We start from the raw sequence: 23,103 nt of genomic DNA, 5'->3' as shown, positions 1-23,103 counted from the left end.
CTGTGTAGATGAGAGAAGCAAAGTGTATGAGCGTTGTGCACACGCTACATTATGATGCGTCACTGTCTTTAAGACTAGGTTTCTCCTGGTCTGTGGCTGAATTGTTTTCTGAAACTGCAAAATAGCACCAGGGAACGTTTGCGTAGGAACACGCCTCCTCTTTTCACTGAACCGCCCCCGGGAGCGCAAGTTCATTCCCTAATTTACCGACGTGCGTCTGTGGAGGGAAAAGTCCGCTGTGCGTCGGGTGCAAAATAGGAATGATACATGCGTCGCTGTACAAAGTCAATTGCGCTGGGTGCAAGATAGGGCACAATGTCCGATTATACTGACATATGCTGATAAAGATGCAATACCAATAGTTTGCTGGTAATGTCTCAAGCTTTTGTGCTGTATGATTTTAATTTTCTTATTCTGTTGAAGGCTTAAAGGGATATTTCACCAAAATATGAAAATTATGTCATGATTTTCTTACCCTCAAGTTGTTCCAAACCTGTATGAACCCAAAAGAAGATATTTTGAAGAGTGTAGGTAATAGTTGATGGGCTCCAATGACTTTCATAGTATTATTTTCCATACTATGGAAGTAAATGGAGTCCATCAATTGTTTGGTTACCGATATTCTTCAAAATATCTTCTTGAACAGTAGTGTAGAGCCATTTCGCATTTTACATTTCAAATCGAAAAAAAGCAACAACTGACTTCAAACTAACACCCCCATTAAAACTTTTTCTTCTTTTCTCCACACAAATCCATGAAAAAATTAGTCATTATTTGTTGACGTGTCGAGAATCAGCTCTCATAAGTACAGCCAGGGAGGAGAATGCAATCAGTTTAGTTTAAGTGTCCAACATGACCGAAGTCTGAGCAAGCTGCGAGCTTCAGTATTGTATGTACCCTTGACTTTAGAATGCATTCCTGAGTTAAGATTTCTACAAAACCCAGACTGACTCAGTTACAAAAATTGTTTTGCAGACTGTCATGAAAGATGTCAAGCACCCAGTCGTGTATTTTTCTAATACATTGTAAAATAATGATTCATCTCAGAGTTGGTTTCATTCAAGGTTTAGTACTTATTAACGAAGAAATGTTTGAAATGCTTAATGGAGAAAATGAATGGAAAAGAGTATTTCCAGTAATCAGGGCACTGGAAAAGAGGGTTGTGAGTGTGGAGCTCTTTCCCGCTCTCTCCTGACTGTGTGTGTTTCGAGTCAGACCAGCGTTCCCCGGCACATCCAGGTCAGTGTTCCCACACCAGTGCCAGTGATGCAATGAGTCTAGAGGCCATCAAAGGACATCTTGTTCTGATTTGGCTGCGGAAGGTGCAAAAATGTGGCCGCTATTCATTGGTTGACTATTTGGAATCAAGTGCGAATTCATTTTAGACCACCTTCTCAAAAGCTCTCTAAAAGCCGCAAGTCAGCTATCTGCACCGCACCTCTAGACACAAACATCAAGAAAAGCAGAGCTGACTGTCAGCTGAAGTTATGAAGAGAAGAGAAGAGAAGAGAAGAGAAGAGAAGAGAAGAGAAGAGAAGAGAAGAGAAGAGAAGAGAAGAGAAGAGAAGTCACTGCAAGAGGGAGGGGAAGTTACTTTAATTCAAGATTACGAGGCACATGAATTTAAAAAAAAAAGATGTGCACAGATAAATAATTTATAATAAACTGCAATATTCCATAAAAAAAAACAAGAATTGATATAAATTGAATATAAACAATATCACACGAGCAAAAGTGCTGTTTTCCCAAATATCAGCATGTTCGCAAATGTGATATTAATTTTATACAACAATTCAATAAACAATAAGATAACAGGCTATAAGGCGACTTACATTTTAGACACAATATTGTCTGTTTTGCCTCTATTTTGACAACAAAAATAGTTCCAAACAAGAGTCATGTCTCTGAGCAACGGTTTCATTTTCCGCATTTTTGGACAAATTGTTGTAATGAATGACTCAATGACACACTCACTCACTTCAGCTTTGTCCCTGAATGAATCAGCCATTTTAAATTAATCATTTGACACAATGATGCAATGACTAACTCATTAAGACAATGATTTGCCGCCACCTACTGGCGGTTTTAGTGTAATTTCATTTTAGCTGAGGGACTGAAAGATTAAGATTGAATGCTGTTTTTGTTTTCGGTCGCGATTGTAACAATAGTTCTGGTCAAACAGACAGAATGCGGTTATAAATAGACTGTTAAAAGCGAAATATGAGATAACATTGTAAATATAACAGAGATAAAGTAATTGCAGGGGGGCAGGAGTCGCTGACTGTTTCTTTAAAATAGGCCTGTGAATTGCAAAGGCTCCCTCTGTTGACAATATTACATGAAATGTATGATATTCTGAAAAAACTAAGATTCTGACAAGTTTTTATTACATCCACCAGCGGGAGTGCCCATGATCTCCACCAGAGGGCACTCCTCCCGACTCCCTTGCTTTCCCATCATAAACTTCAATTCCCATAACCCATTGTCTGGACTTATTATTGTTTGATCACTTCCACCTGTGTTTCATTATCTCGTTAAACTCTGCCATCATAAGCCCTGTGTTTTCAGTCATTCTTTGCGAAGTCTTGTATGTTCAGTGTTACACTGCAATTCGGAGCCCTTGTATCCTGGTTGCCTGGGTCTTATTTTTGATTTTCTGCCTATTGTCCCGGATTTCCCTGTTTACCTATGTTTTCTGCCCTGGTGTTTATCGTCTGGATTATCTGCACGGTGTTTTGACCAATTGCCTGTTACGTGGATTGCGATTCTGGATTGCCCAATAAAGCTCGATTTGGATCCTCACCCAGTTTTAACTTTCAAAAATGTTAGTGGTAGGAAATAAAAATTAATCTGCACATTTTCAACAGACCCTAGAATGTTAGAATCACTGAGGTAACAGTGATTCTGTTCCTCTTTAAGGTGACCACACTGACACTGTGTTTATTTATTTTTTAAACTGTACATATTTTCTTAAACAACTTTGACCAGTGGTTATTTCAGCACATTCCTGGGCTGCAAAGACATGAAGGGCGTCTTTATGTGGCTTTCTGACTGTGAGGAAAAAGTGCACACATATTCCCATTCACTACTGCAAAACTATAGACCAGGGATAGGCAACTCCGGTCCTGGAGGGCCACTGTCCTGCAGAGTTTAGCTACAACCCTAATTAAACACACCTGAACAAGGCAATCAGTGTTTTCAGGATTACTAGATAGATACAGGCAGGTGAGTTTTTATCAGGGCTGAAGCTAAACTCTGCAGGACAGTGGCCCTCCAGGACCGGAGTTGCCTATCCCTGCTATAGACCTTACACTACTATTAAAGGGACTGTGTGTAGGAATTTCTCCCATCTAGTGGTGAAATTGTATTTTGCATTCAAACGAATAATGCTCTCCAGCGCCTCACTTTTTCAAATGCGCGTTGCATCTACGGTAGCCGTTATGTACCAAAAAGCTATGACAGGATGTCTTATAATAGCACTTCCGAGTTTTTCTTCAGGTGAACAGGTTTGTTATTTAAAACAAACTGAAACTTGAAACAACGAAAAAAAGAATGTTACAGTTATCAATTACTGACTGTGAAAAACATTAACTATGGTAATTAGTAGTAATGCCTTCTTTACTCGTTATATTTTTTGAAGTACGTGCATTGTTAGATATCATCATCATCAGAGCCTTCTCTAACGTTACTTTACTCAATAGCTGCTATTCATCAAAGAGCCTGTTTAACTTTTAACTATAAATGTTCTACTGTCTATATAATAAAGTACACAACCAAGCAGTGAAAAAAAAGCTTGTAATTAAGACCGTAACACTGACTTACCTGTCGAGAAGAAAGCAGGCAACTTCAGGGTCTCTTTTGAAAGCTTTCTCCTGCATTAGCTATCCTGACATTAACCCTTGTTTTTGTAATCTCCGGTCACGTTTCCTTTTACGGTCTATTTTGGACTTTTTCGACGACGAGGACTCATCCTGTGACTCAGCATATGTATGAATGAACGGTGTATAAATAACCGTGCAGTGCAGCCTTTTAAACTTGCCGGGGCAGTGACAAGCGCCTCTCTCTGCTCTGCTCCTCCGCTTCTGCTGGCTTCAGTCACGTGACGCTGGCTCTGAACGAAAACGCGTTGTGGAAACGCGTTGGCCTAGTACTTTTTGTCCCTCTCTGCTATTATAGTTTTTCAAGATGGCGGAACTACATGGAAGCCTCCGTGGACCTACCCGTCCCATGTATATAAAGATAATAAATTCTTCGTTTACGAGGATTAGTCTGATCATTGGCATAGGTATTTGTACACCATTGAGGGCATATTTATTAATAAAAATATTGATTTTAGATAATAAAATACCTAAAAAGCTACACATAGTCCCTTTAAGACATACAGTAAACAATCAAAGAACATCTTACAAATTTAATTTTATCATTATTATTATCACAGTTCTGAGTCTACGCTCTTTAAAAGTCCCCCTGTGGTGAAAATCCAGCTTTTAATGTTGTTTATATGTCTATTTGATGTTTTTAATGTGCTTTAAGACAAACCATGTGTAAATTCATAAGTCGACAGCATTGCTGAGTATTTTCTCCTTAAAACTGCAGTGAACCAAAGACAGTCTCAAAAACACGCTTTGAAATCGCTGGTGTTTCTGACGTCACAAACTACCTTGTAACCAATCAGATCAACGTGTGATCGTCAACGAGTGGATCTCTGAGCTGAGTGAGTGAGTGGAGGCGGGGCTCATTTGCATATTCATAGAACCACATATAAATGAGGCAAGGGTGTCGAGTTACATTCAAGCTATTTTAAAGCATTAAGAATGTTTTTTCCAAGGAAAAAAACGTTTAAAGGGATACTCCACTTTTTTTGGAAATAGGCTCATTTTACAACTCCCCCAGAGTTAAACAGTTGAGTTTTACCGTTTTCGAATCCATTCAGCCGATCTCCGGGTCTGGCGGTACCACTTTTAGCATAGCTTAGCATAGATCATTGAATCGGACAGGACCATTAGCATCTCTCTCAAAAAAATGACCAAAGAGTTTCGATATTTTTCCTATTTAAAACTTGACTCTTCTGTAGTTACATCGTGTACTAAGACCGACGTAAAATGAAAAGTTGCAATTTTCTAGGCTGATATAGGAACTATACTCTCATTCCTGCGTAATAATCAAGAAACTTTGCTGCCATGAGTCCAGCAGGCGTAATGATATGACGCAGCGCCTGAAAATAGTCCCCAGCTCGGTAGACTACAGGGTCTCAAAAAACTCAACTGTTTAACTCTGGGGGAGTTGTAAAATCAGCCTATTTCCAAAAAAAGTGGAGTATCCCTTTAAATATGTCATTTTGGTGATCAAAGATTAGTTTTAAGGGATATAACTATTGACTACAGGGGGACTTTAACACCATCAATGGATTTACTGTTCATTTTTTCTTTCGTCTGGATAATTTTACCTCAGTGATTCTAACATTCTCTGCACATACTAACTGCGGTACTTGGATCCACACACTAAGGCCCTAAAGGAGTCTGCATATGCACAGCTGAAGTCGACTGCAGCTTTAATGGCAGTGGAATAAACAGGAGCATTTACATGGTGTCATAAATCAGGGATTATAACCAACAGCAGCCGTCCGTGGATAGGAGGTTATCTGACACACTTCACTTACACACATCTTTAGAGAGCCTGACTCATTAATGAGGTTAAAAAAATGTGAAAGTTCTCAACACTCCCTTTGGTTTATCTTTGATTCTCTGTTATATTATTGGAATATTCTGACACAGTTCAAATGTTAATATACCACTATAAATGCCTGTTCACACCAAGGATAACTATAACGATAAAGATATAGTTTTAAAAATAGCTTTAAATGTAAAATAACCTCTGTAAATACTACTACTAATAATAATAATTTTCTTCATGCACAATATAATGTTATTTTTTGTCTTATAATATTGGGCTGACACCTTCAGTATTTTGAGGTTAAAGAAGCAATGCTCATATGGTAGAACTCAAGCAAAGAGTTCATGCAAATACAGAAATGCTCTTACTAATGCTGAAAATAAAGATAGAATTAAGCTAAAGTAAAGTAACCTCATTTAAGACAATCAAAGTCATTCATCACAAAAGAAACACTAAATTATTCTTGAAGATGAGCAATGATTATCTCATCGAGTCAGTAAGTAGGTGAACAGTGAATAATACTGTGAGTAATAGGCCGTAGTTTGCAGATGGTATGCGACTGTAATTACATTACGAATATAGAAAATTGGATCTGAGCAAAGGAAAAGAACAATAAAGAAGTGAATAATAATTTAAGAAGAGAACAAATGGAGTGTCGGAGACTCGAGGAGCGCAGGGAAATGTCACACATGCGATCAATCAAGGATGAGAGCCATTCAGAAATGAACTGAGAATGTCTTTTAAATCGCAGTTTCCTTCCTGAACTTGAACTGAGGGAGCAAACAGGGTGCAGAAGTCCTATTCAAAAAGGCCTGCAATTCATAGACATTTACATAAACTGCTGTGTGTCATTTTAATTAGAAAAAAAGTTTGCTTGGTCTTACTGGATATGAGTCTTATTCAAAGTCTCATCACTTGTTCTTACTCTAAAACAACTTTCGTTTTTAGGAATTTATTCACATAACTTATTTACGGGGATTCAGTCTCTCTCTCTTCATCAGATTGCAGATAAAGTCCTAATTGTTGGTAATTTTAATATACATGTAGATAACAAAAAAGATGCACTGGGATTGGCATTTAAAGACATTCTGAACTCTATTGGAGTTAGACAACACGTGTCAGGACCTACTCGTTGTAATCATACTCTAGATCTAATATTATCACACAAAATATGATAGACAATTAACACACAGTTAGGATTGGCGGTCTGGTTCTGTTCTGGGCAAGAACTCCCTGTGCATCTGGGCAGCCTAGCATGGATAAGAGCAGCAATAACCCCCTTAGGGTAAACAGAACAGAACCAACATGAATGTATTGCAGATATCATTAATTCATTTTAATGTACAACATAATTAGAGAATTTTAGTCTGAGAGGTGGAGCTGGGGATGGAGGAGGGTAATTAGCTCCTGAGAAATGCGTTAGCTGCTGATAATACTGAAGGAGCTTATATATGTATATGGTGATAGGTGTCGTATTCCTATAGGTAGACGTGGATCAGCTGAGAGTCACTGATGCGAGCTTGACTAACGTGAACTGCCAGAACTGACGCTACGCTTGATATTAAAGAGCCCCTATTATGGATTTTTGAAAATGACCTTTCATGTAGTGTGTAATATAGCTCTAAGTGAATGAAAACATCCTGCAAAGTTTTAAATCTGAAAGTGCACCATATATAAAGTTATTGTTTTTCAAAAGTAAGAGTCGACTCTGAGTCAATGAAATGAATTGTTTTTCAAATGAGTCATAAGCCGTTGCGTTGTGACGTCAAGACGAAACATTAGCATATTGCCCGCCCACTTATTGCGCACGCAGACACCAGGGAAAACTTGAACCTCAAACCTGCAGCTGATTCCTGTGGATACTGGATAGCATCATGTCGAGAAGACGCTGTGCTCTATAATGTGAAGGTAAAGCCTTTCTTTTCACTGCCCAAGGACGAGCATGTAAAGTTCATCTTTACCATGATATCACAGCAGTATAATCCTAAACTTTTGCTGTGTTCCCTTTATTTCACTGACGACTTCTCAAATCTCAGAGTTCAATGCAGGATTCACAAACCGCTTGTTCTTGAAAGATGGTGTTCAAAAAACTTAGTTTTGAGTTTTATATTGTGTTGCTCGATTATGGAAAAAATCATAATCACGATTATTTTGGTCAGTATTGAAATCACAATTATGTAACACGATTATTTCACATGACTCTGGGAACGTGTTGCATTTATTAAAAAGACACGGTAACACTTTACAATAAGGTTAATTAGTTAACATTAGTTTATGTATTAACTAACATGAACTAACAATGAGAAATACATTTGTTACAGTATTTATTAATCTTTTTTAATGTTAGTTAATAAAAATACAGCTGTTCATTGTTGTTCATGTTAGTTCACAGTGCATTAACTAATGTTAACAAATACAGCCTTTCATTTTAATAACGTATTAGCAAATGGTGAAATTAATAGGCTATTAACTAAGATTAATAAATGCTGTATAAGTATTGTTCATTATTAGTTAATGTTAACTAAGGTAGTTAACTAATGCTAATTAATGAACTAGAGCCCGACCGATATATCGGCGGGCCGATATTAGGCATTTTCCAAACTATCGGTATCGGCATTTATAACGGCCGATAAATGAATATTTAAAAAATAAAATAAAAGCGGACGAAACACCCTGCAACTGTCACGGGCTGGTTGAAGCAGGATCAGAAGCGGGATCTCATTTGCAGCAGTGTTTATTTAAACAAACAAGATATTACATGGACAGGTTTCTCAGGGAACAGGAACAGAAACTAGAACAGAACAACCACGCATGTAGCAACAACGACAGACAACCAACAGACTGAAAACACTGGGCTTATATACATGGGAGAACTGATCAGGGAAACAAGACACAGCTGACAAGACTAACGAGGAAACAACAGGTGACACGGATGAAATAATTAAACAGACCGGGGAAAACAGGACTAGACCAAAATCAACAGCAAATCAATCAGAAACACAAAACTGTAACAGCAACCATGTTATGAGTGTTGGCACTGCATAGTTTGTCCACCAGAGGGCACTCTACAAGGAAGACTGCTAAAATCAATGAGCTTGGAAATCACAACAAACTTATTCTGCCTAAATAAAGTAATGATTACTGTATTTATAACTAGTATATCTGTAGTTCCAGTCCCTGCATTGTAAAACGTAAGTTAGGCACGCGAGGAGTGAACATTTAGACATAGAGAAAAAGTATCAAACATAGCCTGTGCATAAAAGTTAGCTTTTCTTTTACACGTGTGTGAAATCCAAGTGTGCGTTGCTGACTTCGTTTAGCCGCAGCATTAACGAGTCACATAATGTATTTAGTAGGGTGACCATATACGTCCTGTTTAACCAGGACATGTCTGGCCAGGATTTCGAGATCGCACAAAATGCCCGGGATTCGGCTTTTGCTTTCTACAGTCACCATTCATTATGTTTACATTATTACATTATTTGACACTGACACGTACGTGCCAGCTTTGCAGGTCATGCATTCTGCTTCACACGGATCCCGATCAAGACGAAAACACAGGAATTTTCTTAGCAATGCTAAAACGCACATCAACCGATCACTTGTTTAACGTTCATGTAAACACTACATTCAGATTCACCCATCGGAATTAATTCAGTCCTACTGAATCAAAAGGTGTGCATGTAAACAAAATGAATATGGCGACGAGAAAGCAAAAGCCGTATCCCGGATATTTTGGGCGATCTCGAAATCCCGGCCGGACATGTCCTGGAATATGGTCACCCTATATTTAGTGCATCACTAAGTAGTAGATTTTAGAAGGCAGGCAGCAAATGATGATTGAAAATGGTTTGTTGTAGCTTGATGGAATAGATGGATAGAATTAGGAGTGACCTTTGTCTTGTTTAATAATAATACATACAAATGATGATGATAATAATAATATCATCATCATTGATTTTTTTTAAATTATTACTGTCAATATTAATAATAATAGTTGATTTTTTTTTTGTTCAAAGGACTTTAAGTTTCATATCTTAAGTTTGTATTTTTAATAAACATTATATTTATCAGAACTTTAATATATTCTGTTCTGTTGTGACAATAAAGTTAATTTAAAAAAAAAAAGTTTATTTTTAAACTGCATTATCATATTATTTTAGTAAGGCTGAGTACTCTTAAATAACTACAAATGACTAATGTTAGGGAAAATCTGTTCATGTTTTGTTACGCGTTTCTGGATTTTTAAAAAAAAATATATATCGGCCGATATATCGGAATATCGGATTTTTAAATCACCAAATATTTGTATCGGTATCGGCCTTAAAAATCCTTTATCGGTCGGGCTCTATAATGAACCTTATTGTAAAGTGTTACCAAAGACACCTTTCAACAATTCTTAAAAAATCGAAATTTGAACATTGTACTTTTTGAACTATTAAAATAAATAATATAACAGATAATACTTCAATGAGTAGCTTCCCGCAGGTCTACCACTTATAATGCGGGAAATTCCCCGCCGCGTCTTCTCTCTCTCCGTCTCTCAAAATGGGTTGGACAAGGCAAGCGTCGAAACTACACTCTCGCGTTTAGGAGTCAGGACGGAATTGTCACTTGCACAATTGACAGAAAAGTCAGGACGGGCCAGCATTGCATCGTAACTAAAGTTTATCATTTTCACTTCTTTTTAAGTTTTATCAGTTTAAACATTCAAGCTGAGAGAGTTTATGGCATCGGGAGGGGCGGATGTGCGCGTGCGCGCGTCATTCAGAACACAAGACAAAATTAGAGTGTTCTTTCAAAACAGAACATGGCAAAATAATCGTTTTTACTCGATTGTACTATTTTGGTGATCGTTGGGAGCAAAAATCGAAATCGAAATCGAAATTCAATTAATTGCACAGCCCTATGTGTAGGTCTCCTGCTAACTGGCTAACTCACGTTATCACTGTCTTAAATACTTCTGCTAATCAGTTGTGGGCCACTATTACCTATAACTGTGTCTATTAATGCAGATTGTCTGTCGTTCTCACTACTTTGAGGAAAGATTAATCATGGAGCAAGATCTGTTTTACCCACGTTTATGTTACATCAGTCATTCACATCAGTCATTCACGCTAGAGCTCGGCTAATTAAGTTATTGATACAGTTTCCACGTGTTCACCGCAATATATTACAAAAATACTCTGTAAATAAATTAGTACAAGTAAAATAATCAGTTTGTTGATGGACATGCATTTGTTAATGCTGATGGTGAGGAATTACAGTTGCAACATCTCATAATGTCCCTCAAACTGAGTAGCGTATCACTGAGAAACACTGAGTCCTGCTCGAGTCGTCCTTGCGATGGAGGTTCAGGCTGAACAACTAATTCTTCCAGTGTTTCATCATCGGACTCGCCATTGATATGGTAAAATCAACGTCATTGTTCGTTACTGTCTTTAGTTTACGGTGTAGGAAGCCTCAGGACAGCTGACGTTGTTATGGCAATGGGCGTTTTTGTTTTCGACACGCGCACTGTACGCACAGCGGTAAACCAATCACAACAGACTGAGCTGTCTGGCCAATCAGAGCAGAGTATCAAGGAGGGATTTAGAGAGATTGATTCATCTGACGAGTCGTTTGAGAATGTGCAAATGTATATTATGAGGAAATTAAACAGTCTTTTGACCTTTGATGCATGTAAACCTGTTGTAGGAGACTCCACAACAACATTAGGAAACTTTAAAATAGCATAATAGGGGCACTTTAAAATTGTGGGATTATATGGTTTTATTTAACTTATTGCATTTCTGTAGAATTTGGCATCATTTTCAGAACATCATTTTCTACCAGCGATCAGTCCATCTCTGCAGAGACAAATTCATCTTATTTAGCTCTGTCCCTTTTAGTGCTGGGCATTTGAATAGTCATGATACATTCACAATGATTTTGCTGGCAATATAAAATGAAGTAACATTTAACATGCTTTTTATTAGGGCATTAAGTTTGCCAAAGATCATCAGATTAGATGCTTATAGATTAAACGCAGTTGTTTCATTTGACTTTCTCTTTAATCATAGTCCATCTGTTTGAATGATTCAAAACTGCTCATGTTCATCGCACATGGCTTTATTATGTCTGAAAAAGATTATTTAAAGCCATTTAAGAGCAGAAACATTAATATGGGGATATATTGAACTTCGTCAAAGAGCTGAAATATGTAAAAATATCTTTGATTGAGGGTATGGCTTTAGTAGCAAGCTAAGGGTATTTTTGCAATTTTTTTCTGACAGTGTACAGATAATAATTTTAATTTGCTGAAGTAAATAAAAAAATACAAATCACATTCAATAAACACTGTTGTGAGCCAAAAGTATTCAACATATATGTTTTAACATGAGACTAGTTTGATGGAATCACTTTCTGACCTTGTCTGGGCAAAGTTACAAACAATCTTTGAATTTCATTGTCATGACCGGATAACATTTTGAATGATATGCACAAGGATATCAGAGAGTTACTGTTTACATGGAGCAGACTCCTAAAAAAATATATAACTGAAAATTCAGCCGCCAAGAAAAGTAGTCCTACCTCAAAATGAAAGATTTATTTTGAACAATGAACAATGAAATTATTCAATTAACAATGAAATTATTTTCAGTGGACAAATTTATGCTAAACGCTGTTGATAGTGCCAAACTTTTATTGAACACCTGAAAAATTGTGTTGTAATACTAACAATCTGGTGTTACATATATTATATGGGCTCTTATTTTAAATGTTCAGTACTTTTCAGTGATAAATACAGTCCATAAAGGGAACAGAAGATAACTGACTGTAAATGACATGCAAGTGTCTTTATTTCAAGATTTCCCTGCATTTCCCGCTGAATAGGCTATGCTTGATTTCAATGTCATATTTTGTTAACGTTGACTCTAGATTGGGAAATGTAAGTATTCCTTTTAAGTTATTTTAATTTTTATCTTTTTGTAAATTTAATGCATTCATTCTGGAGAACCATCTTCATGTTTTTGTGTAATGTCAGCGCAGGACCAGCTGCTACTACAGGAAATACATCATGCCAAACCACACTGAACGACAGCAGGCTTTGCACAGGACTCTTTCTTGCCTTCAAAAGCAGCTAGACGAGGAGCAAACGAATGGAAGAGAACGCAGACGTCTCAAGATTTCTCAAGGTTTCAAACGGTTTTAGTAAATATGAAAGTATAAATTGGAGCTGTGATGCAGAAACACATTATTTCCCCATATTCTCCATTGTTGCGGCTCCTCTCTTCCCAGTCTGTCAGTAACGCTCTGTTTAGTTCCTGTCTCTATGAAGCCCCTCCTTCTGAAAAGCACACTGTGCTCTGATTGGTCGGCTGGAGCAGTGTGTTGTGATTGGTCGAGCGCTTGAGTGTGTTGGGGAAATGTCCCGCCCCTTACCATAACCGCCAGTTTAACACACTACTAACTAACTCAACCAGGCCCCGCCCCTTTATTCTACGCATTAATTATTATAATGAGGAATATTGAGACGTGTTCGTTCCCGGAAGAAACTCAAGACTATAATGGAGGCGTTTCAGAGAGTTCAGAAACACTGACACTGATATAGAGAAGAACTGGAGCTTTTTCATGATCAAACTCAACATTACACACTAAAGAAAGATCAACATGTGAAATAAAAAAGCATAGGTCCTCCTTAAATGTTATGTGTTAGTGCCAAAAAAAAAAATATTAGCAATGTGGTTGCTGATGTTTTTATGTCTGTATATTAAATTAGGTTCAGAAATTGTCAGAATCTCCCCAAATAGTCATTGATGCAATGCAAGTGAATGAATGTGAAATGTGTTTTCTGGCAATGCAAAGAAAGAGTGTTCAAATCACGTTCCTGTGTAAGTTATTAAAATTACTAACAAATGTACCAGTGATGCAGTACCAATGATTATGTGAGGTTCTTTAAGGAGATCTGGCCTGTATGAGATGTTTTCATAAAGTATCGTAGTCCTCAAAAAGAACCAAATGCAGGGAATAGTGCAAGACAACCTGTCAACCTCTGGAAGTCTGGAAAAAATCATTTTGTCAGCAGGACAATAATCCCAATCACAAGGTCGAGTTTACATTAAGAGTGAAATAAGAAAGGCCAACATAAACACATTCAAATCCAAAGCCAAATGGGCCAAAATCACACATGAACAGATATATGACAGAAGACTTACAGCTGTCATTGTTCAGTGGAGTCTGAAAAACTTTGGCCACATGTTTTCAGGATATCTGAAATGAACAATGGTTTAGAATCAAATAGACCTATAATATCCGTTTTATCTAATATTATATCAGTTAACTTTCCCATTCATCTTAAAAGCACTAAGGTCAAACTCCTTAAAACATTCTTGAGAAACTTCTTATTGTAAATGTTCCACTATATGAAGGGAAAAGTCATTTGAAAGTGCACGAGTCGTGGCAGATTTCTTAGTTAGACGGTTATTGTATGCTATTGATTTGTTCAAGTCTCTTATATAATTTACTATTTGTGAAAAGGAAATTGTGCATCCATAATAGGTCAGGGTTTTCAGTTTTAAAACTTTACAAACGTTTACCAAACTTAATATCCACTGTATAAACACTGTAGAGTCTGAGACTTATTTAGTGAGGTACTGTATATAAAGGCCGTCTCAAACACATTTAGACAACAGTCTAGTCTAGTCAAGGATGACAACTATTCACTGGCAGCAGACTTCACACAAACACTTTAAACCTTAGAGTTTTGAAGTTGATCACATTTGAAGTTAAAGTTATCACATTTGAAATATAATATGATTTCATGGTGCTGTGCATTCAAACAATAAAGCAAACACAAAGCCAAATTAAAAATTCAACTGATTCAAGCATTGAACTTCAGGGATAGAGGCAGAATCGTTGCATTCTGGGTAATGCAATAACCTGTATAACTACATATCATTGCAATGGATATATATCTCCACTGTGCATCACAATTTCAGTTCAAAACTAGGACATTTCAAACATTTTGAAGAAATTAAAGATTTCTTCATTTTTTTTCAACTTAACATTTCAATTGACCCTTCGCTAAGCCACGCCCGAAAACCGCCACAGGCCAATCGTGGCTTAGCAACCGTAACTAGGCGCGGGAGGTCTGGCAAGCTTTCGAGCGAGAGGGAAACATGCCGAAGCGTTGTGCGTATGGATTGTGCAAATGTGATACCCGGTATCCTAAAAGTTTGGACGGGGTGGTGGATTTTGTTCCCTTCCCGAAACCTAAAACCCAAGGGGAGAAATGCCGGGCGTCATCTTCATTTATATAGCGCTTTTAACAATGTAGATTGTTCCAAAGCAGCTTTACATTGATAATAGGAAATTAAAAGTAAAGTGTTTTGGCTTTATAGCAGCTCTAGAATAAAGTTATTGTCCAGCTCGTGGATCAAGCAGTGTGATTAAAGGCAAGACGGAGGCTCACTGACATAATTTAACGTTACTTACAAATATATTTCAGCATTTTGTTAATCGACGGCCAAAATAGTAACGTTACCCCAATCCGATCGCGACTCTCCCGGTGTAAGTTCTAGTAAAAGTAAAAGGTAGTTAGTAAAAAGAGGGAACATCAGGGGGCTTGCCGGAGATCTCCAAGGAAAAGTTTGGTATGCAAACTTAATCAGTTCATAACAGTAGTCACTAATGTGACCCACGACGTGTGAGCAGTAACGTTAGCCTGGCGCACTACAAATATAAGCGGGAGAATGTTATCATTGCAAAGTGGTCAGGCTAATGTCTTGTGTTTATTCCACAATACATATGGATAAGCTGTTTGATTTATAAATATTAGAATATTTTCACATTTCACTTACCCTGCTGTGCATGCACAGAGCTGTTCCTCAATTTGTGTGTTTCCCATTTGAATGGTCAGCGTATGAGGCGGCTGCTGCTTGCGCTGGGACCTAACGACGTTATAGAATTTAGCTTCAATTTTGATGAAATTATTCTCTAATCGTTTGCATATTATGTCGTGGATATATCCCTCGAATGCATACTGCAGTCTTGCTCTCTCATATTTTCACCTGTTCGCCAAAAATGACTAATTATCTCCTTGGGAATGTCTGAAACTAGTGCATACATACTGTAATAGACGTGGCAGGCGCAAAAGCTTGACAGGCGTAGCAACAGTAACTAAGGAGGGCGGGGCTTAGCGAAGGGTCAATTAGGTGAAAAATGAATGAATAGATCCACCACAATCAACAGGGTAAGAACAACCAGCATTTGTAAACTGGATGTTACCAAAGCAACTGCTGTGTGTTTGCTCTTTCCAATCAGAGGTACTTTGAGGAATCAATACCCCCCACAATGACCCAACAGAAGGCTTGTGTCTCGTTTTGAGAAGGGAAGCGGCCTTTCCTCTAACCTCAGGAAATTCTTTCACTGAGCACATTTACATGCACACCAATACACTGATAACACATAAATCAGCTAATTGAATTAACTCGTTGTCCCGATTTACATATTCTGGCAAAGCAAGTAATCTGCATTTACAATATGTCTACCAAATTGGCATCAGACGATGTCTACAGTGAAACATCGCGATGGACGATGACATTGGGGGGGGGGGGGGGGGGGCATTGTATGTCGGTGTGACAAGACCCACCCACTTTTTAAGATCAATGATATTGAACCCAATCACTTTTACCGTCTCTAATTCACCGGTTACATCACTTGTTTTGAGAGTGACCGACAAGATGATGGCTGAAGATTTGGTTTCAAACCCCTACCGCAAAACGCTTGCTCTTTCTGGATGCGCTTAAATCCGCAGTAAAGGTGCAGTTGCATTTACTGTTCCTCTGCCAGTCAATTCAACAGAAATTTGCACATTTGGGAGTTTCACATAAGGGAGAAAAGTTCTTCAAACAGATTTCGCTCATGTTCAAGTTGGTCAAGCGAATTTGCCGCTGTCTCCAACAGAAAGCTGCTTGGTAAGAAAGTATTGCTACGCTATTGCTTTTTTTGCTCACAAAATTTCGCTAATGTGACTGCACTTTAAGGACACTTTCCTGTCACATAGCCAGACACTTCAATAAGCTGAGATAACACAGGTGAAGGTGCTCTAAACATGCCATAATGGGCAAACAGCTGTGTCAATTGGTTTATATGATTAAGCCATTTTTGACTTTCCTCCAATAAAGGAAAACGGGTTCATGCATTTACATGACCACACTGAATAATCGGGTTAAGAACGTGCATGTAAAAGCACTGTCCCTGCACCAACAAATCCGATTCTCAAACTCTTCATCGTTTACGTCTCACGGCATGAAAGTTCAGTGCTGTTTTCCTCCATCTGAGCCTGCTGGCGGCCGAGCGAGCGTCTGAGTAATGTGACAGCTATGGCCCTGTGAGCTCAATGTTTCCAGCCCTGCGAGCTCCAAGAACAGCTCTGTTGTCATGAACACTGGTAAAACAGTCTTCACCCTCACTAACACGTTAAAGATGGCAAACACTGTCTATGGGCTGAGATGGTCATCACAGAACTTCTCAAGTGTAGAGTGCCTTGCTCATTTTTTAAGGAATAAAAACATCTTAAACCAGTTTAAACTAGTTTGCTGCTCTTAGTTGGTCTCCCAGCCTAATCGGGCTGGTCTGTTGGCTGGTTTAAAGAGATTTGGGGCATTTTTCAACTGGTCTGACAGGGAGACGAACTGGCTAGGCAGCTAAACACTGGCTTGGCCAAAGCTAGGGGACAAGATTAAGGCCTCTATATACTTAAAGCGAAATCGAAGAAAGAACTGCTGTGACATCATTTTGAACGAAATCAGGCCAAAACAAAGTTCATTTTGGGAGTACGAAACAGCATGCCAAAGCGAACTTTCCAGAAAAGTTTGCAAAGGCTAGTAAACACCTTTGTACTACCATTGATCCGTGGCAATTACGTAATAGGTTGGTGTGCGCATAGGCTCCGCCTTCTTTCACGTGGAAATGAACGAGTTGAACGAGAAGTGAAATGAGACACTGACACTGTTTTTCATGTTAAATACTATAAAGCTGCTTGATTTTAAGCAATCTATTGTATAAAATGCGATAAATAAACATGACGTTGCTTTACTAAAGTGCCGAATTGCAGAGCTCATGCAAATCCACGTTGCTATGATCAGATGCCTTTCCTGTGCTTTATTAAATTTTGCATGTTTATTTTGTTATTAAAAGGAAAGCATGCAGTTCACTAACAGTATATCACTGCTCATGTATTTCGTGTAGGGGTAAAATGAAGTTTGAAATACGCCGAGAAATACACGAAATACTTCGCCGTGAGTATATCGGGGCCTTTACGGTTTTCAGCAGGATAGCTTCATCATCATTTACTTACCCTCATGTTGTTCCAACCTTGTATGACTTTTTATTTTATTAGAGGAACACAGAAGAAGATATTGTAAAGAATGCTTGTGCAGCTCTCACCATCTGCTGTAGCTTTCATGCACAAGTACATGGGAACCCATCAAATATTTTTTGTTTCTGATAATTTTGTAGTGCTTTTTGTCATTTTTGGAGTTTGACAGCCCACGGTCACTGCTGCTGTTGTTGTATGAAAAAGATCAAAGCAAACATTCTTTAAAATTTCTCCTTTTAAGTTTACAAAAAACAGTCATACAAATTGAGTAAGTGATGACAAATTTCCCATTTTTGGACAAGCTTTAAACCTTTAGAACAAACAAGCCTAATCACAAACCGAAACAAATTACCTAGTTAAGATCATTAAAGCACAAGCACATCATGCAACATTATCCACATAGCCAAAGGGGCGGATGGATAAAAGAGGGGGAAGAGCAGCTCAGTCTTTCTCCTGTCATCTTACTTCAGCTCAACTTCCTAAAATACACCCCTCTCCAATCCATGTTACTTCCTTTCTGTCTTTGATATTTCAAATTTCTGGGAAAGCTGACGCAAGTTTCTCCACCAAACATCTTGTTCAAAACAAACTGAGAGAATATCCACCCTCCTTTCCACCCTCTCCTCATGCATACTTCCAAACAAATGACCTTTCCCTATCCAGATGTGTTTCACAGTTGAGTGAAGGAGACGTGAGGTTGGGGGTGGGGAACACACTCGTCCGTCTCAACTGTTTATTTCCTCCTCTCTCTGTCTTTCCTGTGCTATATACATCTCATATCTCTTCAGCTCTCTTTAAGAGTTCCCCATCAGTTCAAACTCTTGAAATGTCAAACCCTCAGGGGGCAGGTTACCTGTCAGGAAATATAAAGACATCGGCTGCACACAATACTGGCTCGATGGACTCAAGAGGAAGTTTGTTCAACCCAAGCACAACAGTAAAATTGTGTCTTTATCTACTCACTTGGTTGTTTTCTCACACAAATCTCACACAAATGGCTTCCGAAGATTTGGAATACAGGACATGGGTCGTATGGACCACTTTTAAGGTTTTAGATGCCATTCATTGTAATTATAATACAAAAAGCCATACAAGGTTGGATCTACAGGAGGGCGAGTAAAGGCCAGTTCACATCAAGGACATCCACCAAGAATCAACAGCACAACTATAACGATAATGACACAGGAGAACGATATCATTGGAATAACTTTCAGAGTGTTTATTTTTTCAGTTGATAAAAACAACAAAAAAAGATTAAAAAAAGATTAAAGTCCCCAATAATTGTATCCCTTAAAATTCATCATGACATATTAAAAGATTTTACCTGTGAAAACAATTTCTTCATGCCTTAAAATAGCTTGAATGCAACTCTTGCTTCATTTAGTATACGTGGATACATGAATATGCAAATTGGTCTCCGCCTCCACTCAGTCACACAAGCTCAGAATACCTAATCAACTCTCTCAACTTTACTGTAGTAAACGCTACATGATGGCAAGTGTAAATACTGGTTTAATTCAGCCATATATGTTTGAACGGAACTGATTCAGAAGAAGTGGAAGACTGAAGTAAACAGGCTCGTCTACAAGTCAGTGTATCAGAATAGTAATGCGTTTTATGTATCGCTCTCTACAGTGTCAGACACATAACGGTAATTAATATGATTAGCCTTTTAAAATTGCTTGACTACATTGTAAAACAGCTAATAATGTGATGCTAATGTCCAATCAGTATCCTTAGAAACGCTTTGAACAACTCAGAACGTGGAGAAAAACATATAGTTCATCATAACATCGTGATATATACATAATTCACCAGCTATATTGCTAAATGTACCCAATTTTATACCAACAGAAAAATATACTGGGATAACCTGGCTTCTCTTGAAACTTCAGTTAATGATATGCTAAAGCCCGCCCACACGTTGACCTGATTGGTTCCAAGGTAGTTTGTGACGTCAGAAGCGTGGTTAATCATGTTAAAAATAGACATACCTGTATAAACAACATTAAAAACTTGATTTTCACCACAGGTGGTCTTTAACAACCAATCAGAATCCATCCGACTTTAAAAGGCTTGAGCATTTAAAGAGGCAGACGACGAGACAATATAGTTATCATTATAGTTATCATCAGAACTGTCATTTTTGGGTGAACTGTCCCTTTAGTCTCTTCTTATTTACAACAAAATACAAGCACTATAAAGTCACATTGGTCAGGATAAACTTATAGCAGTTCTGGTGGACCTGAGAGCATGGCCTATATAATTGCAAAATAAAACAAATTTAATAAGAGCAACTGTACTGTACACCAAATTGTTGAAATGACCAATTATGTGCAATTTCTGCACCACTAACGTCACCAAGTGTAACTGCAAAAAATAACTGTTTTCAAAAAGGTCCCCGTCTGCTAAGACTCACACAGATGGTCCGGCCCCAAACTCACGGTTGAGCCAATGTTGGTGTTGTTGAGCTTTCAGGATGTTTAGACAGTCTTACAGAGTCACAGTGTTGCACTTTTCAGAGGACTCAAGCAATTCCTGGTTTTATATAAAGAGGTTGCTTTAAGAGGGATTCGGCAGTGAGTGTCACCTCAAAAGACCCAGGAGAAAACAGCGAGCTTCTGTGTGGGTCTCTGATAGAGGCCCCTTAATTAACACCATTGATGAGCTCAGCGAACATGAAGTCTTTCAGCTCACTCAGAATGCATATTCTATACTGCGGTAAAAGCCATTGTGAGAAAATGATGGGTTATTATCATAGCAATTTAAACTGCACACTGCAGCCTGTGAGAAACATGGAAATAAAACAGAATTGTGAATGTTTTAGGCTTACGCAAAGAAATAAAATATTATTACTCCATTCTTAATGACAAGGCCATGTAATCAACCATGTGTAGGTTAGTGTGTGTGTGAAGAGACTTGGTGGACAAACATAAATTCAATCTGTCAAAACCTGCCTTAATACGTCCTCAATGTAAAAAAAAAAATATATATATATATATATAAAGTGTGTTAGTTTTTAAATTGTTAAAAAGAGTATTCCTTTTGTTTCAGGGACAGTCTGTAGTAATTATCAGGAGCTTTATATAAAACAAAGAAGTCTGTGCTACGTCCTCCTTTGCAGAGCTAAGTAAACAAGTGTGTAGTTGTTTCTAGAGTTATGGATGTACTTGCACACAAAGCAGTTTAATTATTGGATCACTTGTTGCACACACACATTATACAATACAGTGTGTTGACTTCAGTCCAGCATCTACAGCAATGAATACACCTTGACAAGATGACAGTGTGATTCAGTGAATTCTAGATTATTCCTGTCCAGATCACAAAGCTGAGGGCTTGAAAGCGCAAACAATCCATCATGCATTTCAGTCCAGAGTTCACCAACCTTCCTTTCCTTTCCAAACACATGTATAGTTTATTGATGGAAAGGGCCTGCTGGACTGCAGATGCACACAGCCTACTCATGAGAGGTGTTCTGATTCAACACAACACCACTGAACAAACAATCTCCTTCATTCAAGGAGGACTGGACCTCTACAAAACTCACAACAATCCAACTGCAATCCAATCCTATTCGCATCTCTAAATTGTCAGTAACATGTTGTTTGGTGCAACACGCAAAGCTGATGTGTAAAAGTTGCATGTGTCGCGTTGTATTCTGGGCATGTGCGCTATGATGGTTCATCCACAGATTATCAATGCATCTGCACTCCTGAGCTGGTTATGTGATGCACGCACTGCTACTTCAATGCAAACCGTTATCTAATGCATTATAAGACATTACACATAACCAGTCCTTTATCTCTACGTGGAGGCATTTTATATTCGGCTCAGATAGCAAAAGAAACTGTGCATCAACGCATCAGAGGATGGCCGTCTTGATTTGACGGATAAATGCATGGCAACAGTTGCTGAATTGTGGGTGTTGTGTGATGATACATGTACCAAATGAAAAGCCATCCTCATCCACTCACCATCTATTGCCCTCGCAGGAAGCACCACATCCAAACTGTGTAAAACCCCCAAAAAGAACAATCCGACCAGCAGCCTGCCAGCCGCGAAGCGCAACATTATATTTCACAGAAGAAAATCCAGAAACAAAATAGCAAATAAAATGCAAAAGCAACGTCCGATGATCCAGAGAAGCTGCAGTCTGATCACGGCTGATGCGCCTCTCCAAATGCGCACACTGGCGCAAAAGGCTTCTTCTGGCACACACGATTCACGTATTCCTTGAATGCATGGCACAACCTATGGATGATATATTTCTGATACTCGGCATCACCATGGAGACAGTGCGTTCAGAGCATTCCTTTGTTGAGGATGACAGCCAGCGCTCCGGTGTGTGCCAATGACACCTCAGTCTGAATGTGAGCCCGATTCACTCTGTTGCTGCTGGTAACACAGATTGGGCGAAATGTGTGGTCCAATCCTGAACTAGTGATGTTCGACTCCTGAACCGGTTCACTTTTCCAAGAACCGCGAGTTGCGAGTCGGACATCAGTTGGTTCAAGAAATCCGACTTGTCTGGTATTTGAGACTGTAGACAAATATTTGCTATATTATATATTCATGTGCGCGCGTGTGTGTAGCTATACATTCGCGTTGTTCAGATCTTTGTGTATTATTGCAGATTCGATTTATTTCTTTATTGCATTTAATGTGACTGATTGTAGCTACTGTAATAAAATGACAGTAATAAATATTAAGGTCTGACACAAAATGAGCCAATAAATGGTAAGTGACATGACTCTTGAAGCTTGAAATTAATAAATATATATTTGTTAACGTGTATTAAGCATGTAAAATGTCACGGGACGCCTGGGAACACGTGAGGACGTAAAAGAACTGATGAACTGGTCAAATGAATAACCTGTTCGAAAGAACCGATTCGCGCGAATGAGTCGGACTTCCCAACATGAGCCATGGTGTGACGTCAGGAGCTCTCCATCCCCGTGTAAATCGATGGAGAACCGCGGAGCTTCGTGATTGGCTGATGTAATGTCGACAAAGTGTATCATCCAATCAGCAACGAATGCGTTGAGTCGACACCGAGAAATACG

General features: G+C 38.4%; 1 protein-coding gene across 8 annotated transcripts in view; it reads right to left on the bottom strand.

The window, feature by feature from the left end:
• lrp1aa (low density lipoprotein receptor-related protein 1Aa) overlaps positions 1-22,454 on the bottom strand; it is a 192,347-nt gene extending 169,893 nt beyond the window's left edge. For all 8 annotated transcript variants that reach the window (XM_084101218.1, XM_084101222.1, XM_084101219.1 and 5 more), the window contains exon 1: positions 22,015-22,454. In XM_084101218.1, coding sequence (XP_083957344.1) covers positions 22,015-22,111 — 97 coding nt within the window. In that variant the 5' untranslated portion in view covers positions 22,112-22,454. The remainder of the gene's footprint in view (positions 1-22,014) is intronic.
• Positions 22,455-23,103: the final 649 nt, after the last annotated feature.

The sequence above is a fragment of the Abramis brama genome, assembly GCF_963993115.1.
Source record: "Abramis brama genome assembly, chromosome: 23".
Taxonomy (NCBI): domain Eukaryota; kingdom Metazoa; phylum Chordata; class Actinopteri; order Cypriniformes; family Leuciscidae; genus Abramis; species Abramis brama.
The sequence above is the reverse complement of the archived record's forward strand: the minus strand, read 5'-3'. Positions and strand labels throughout refer to the sequence as shown.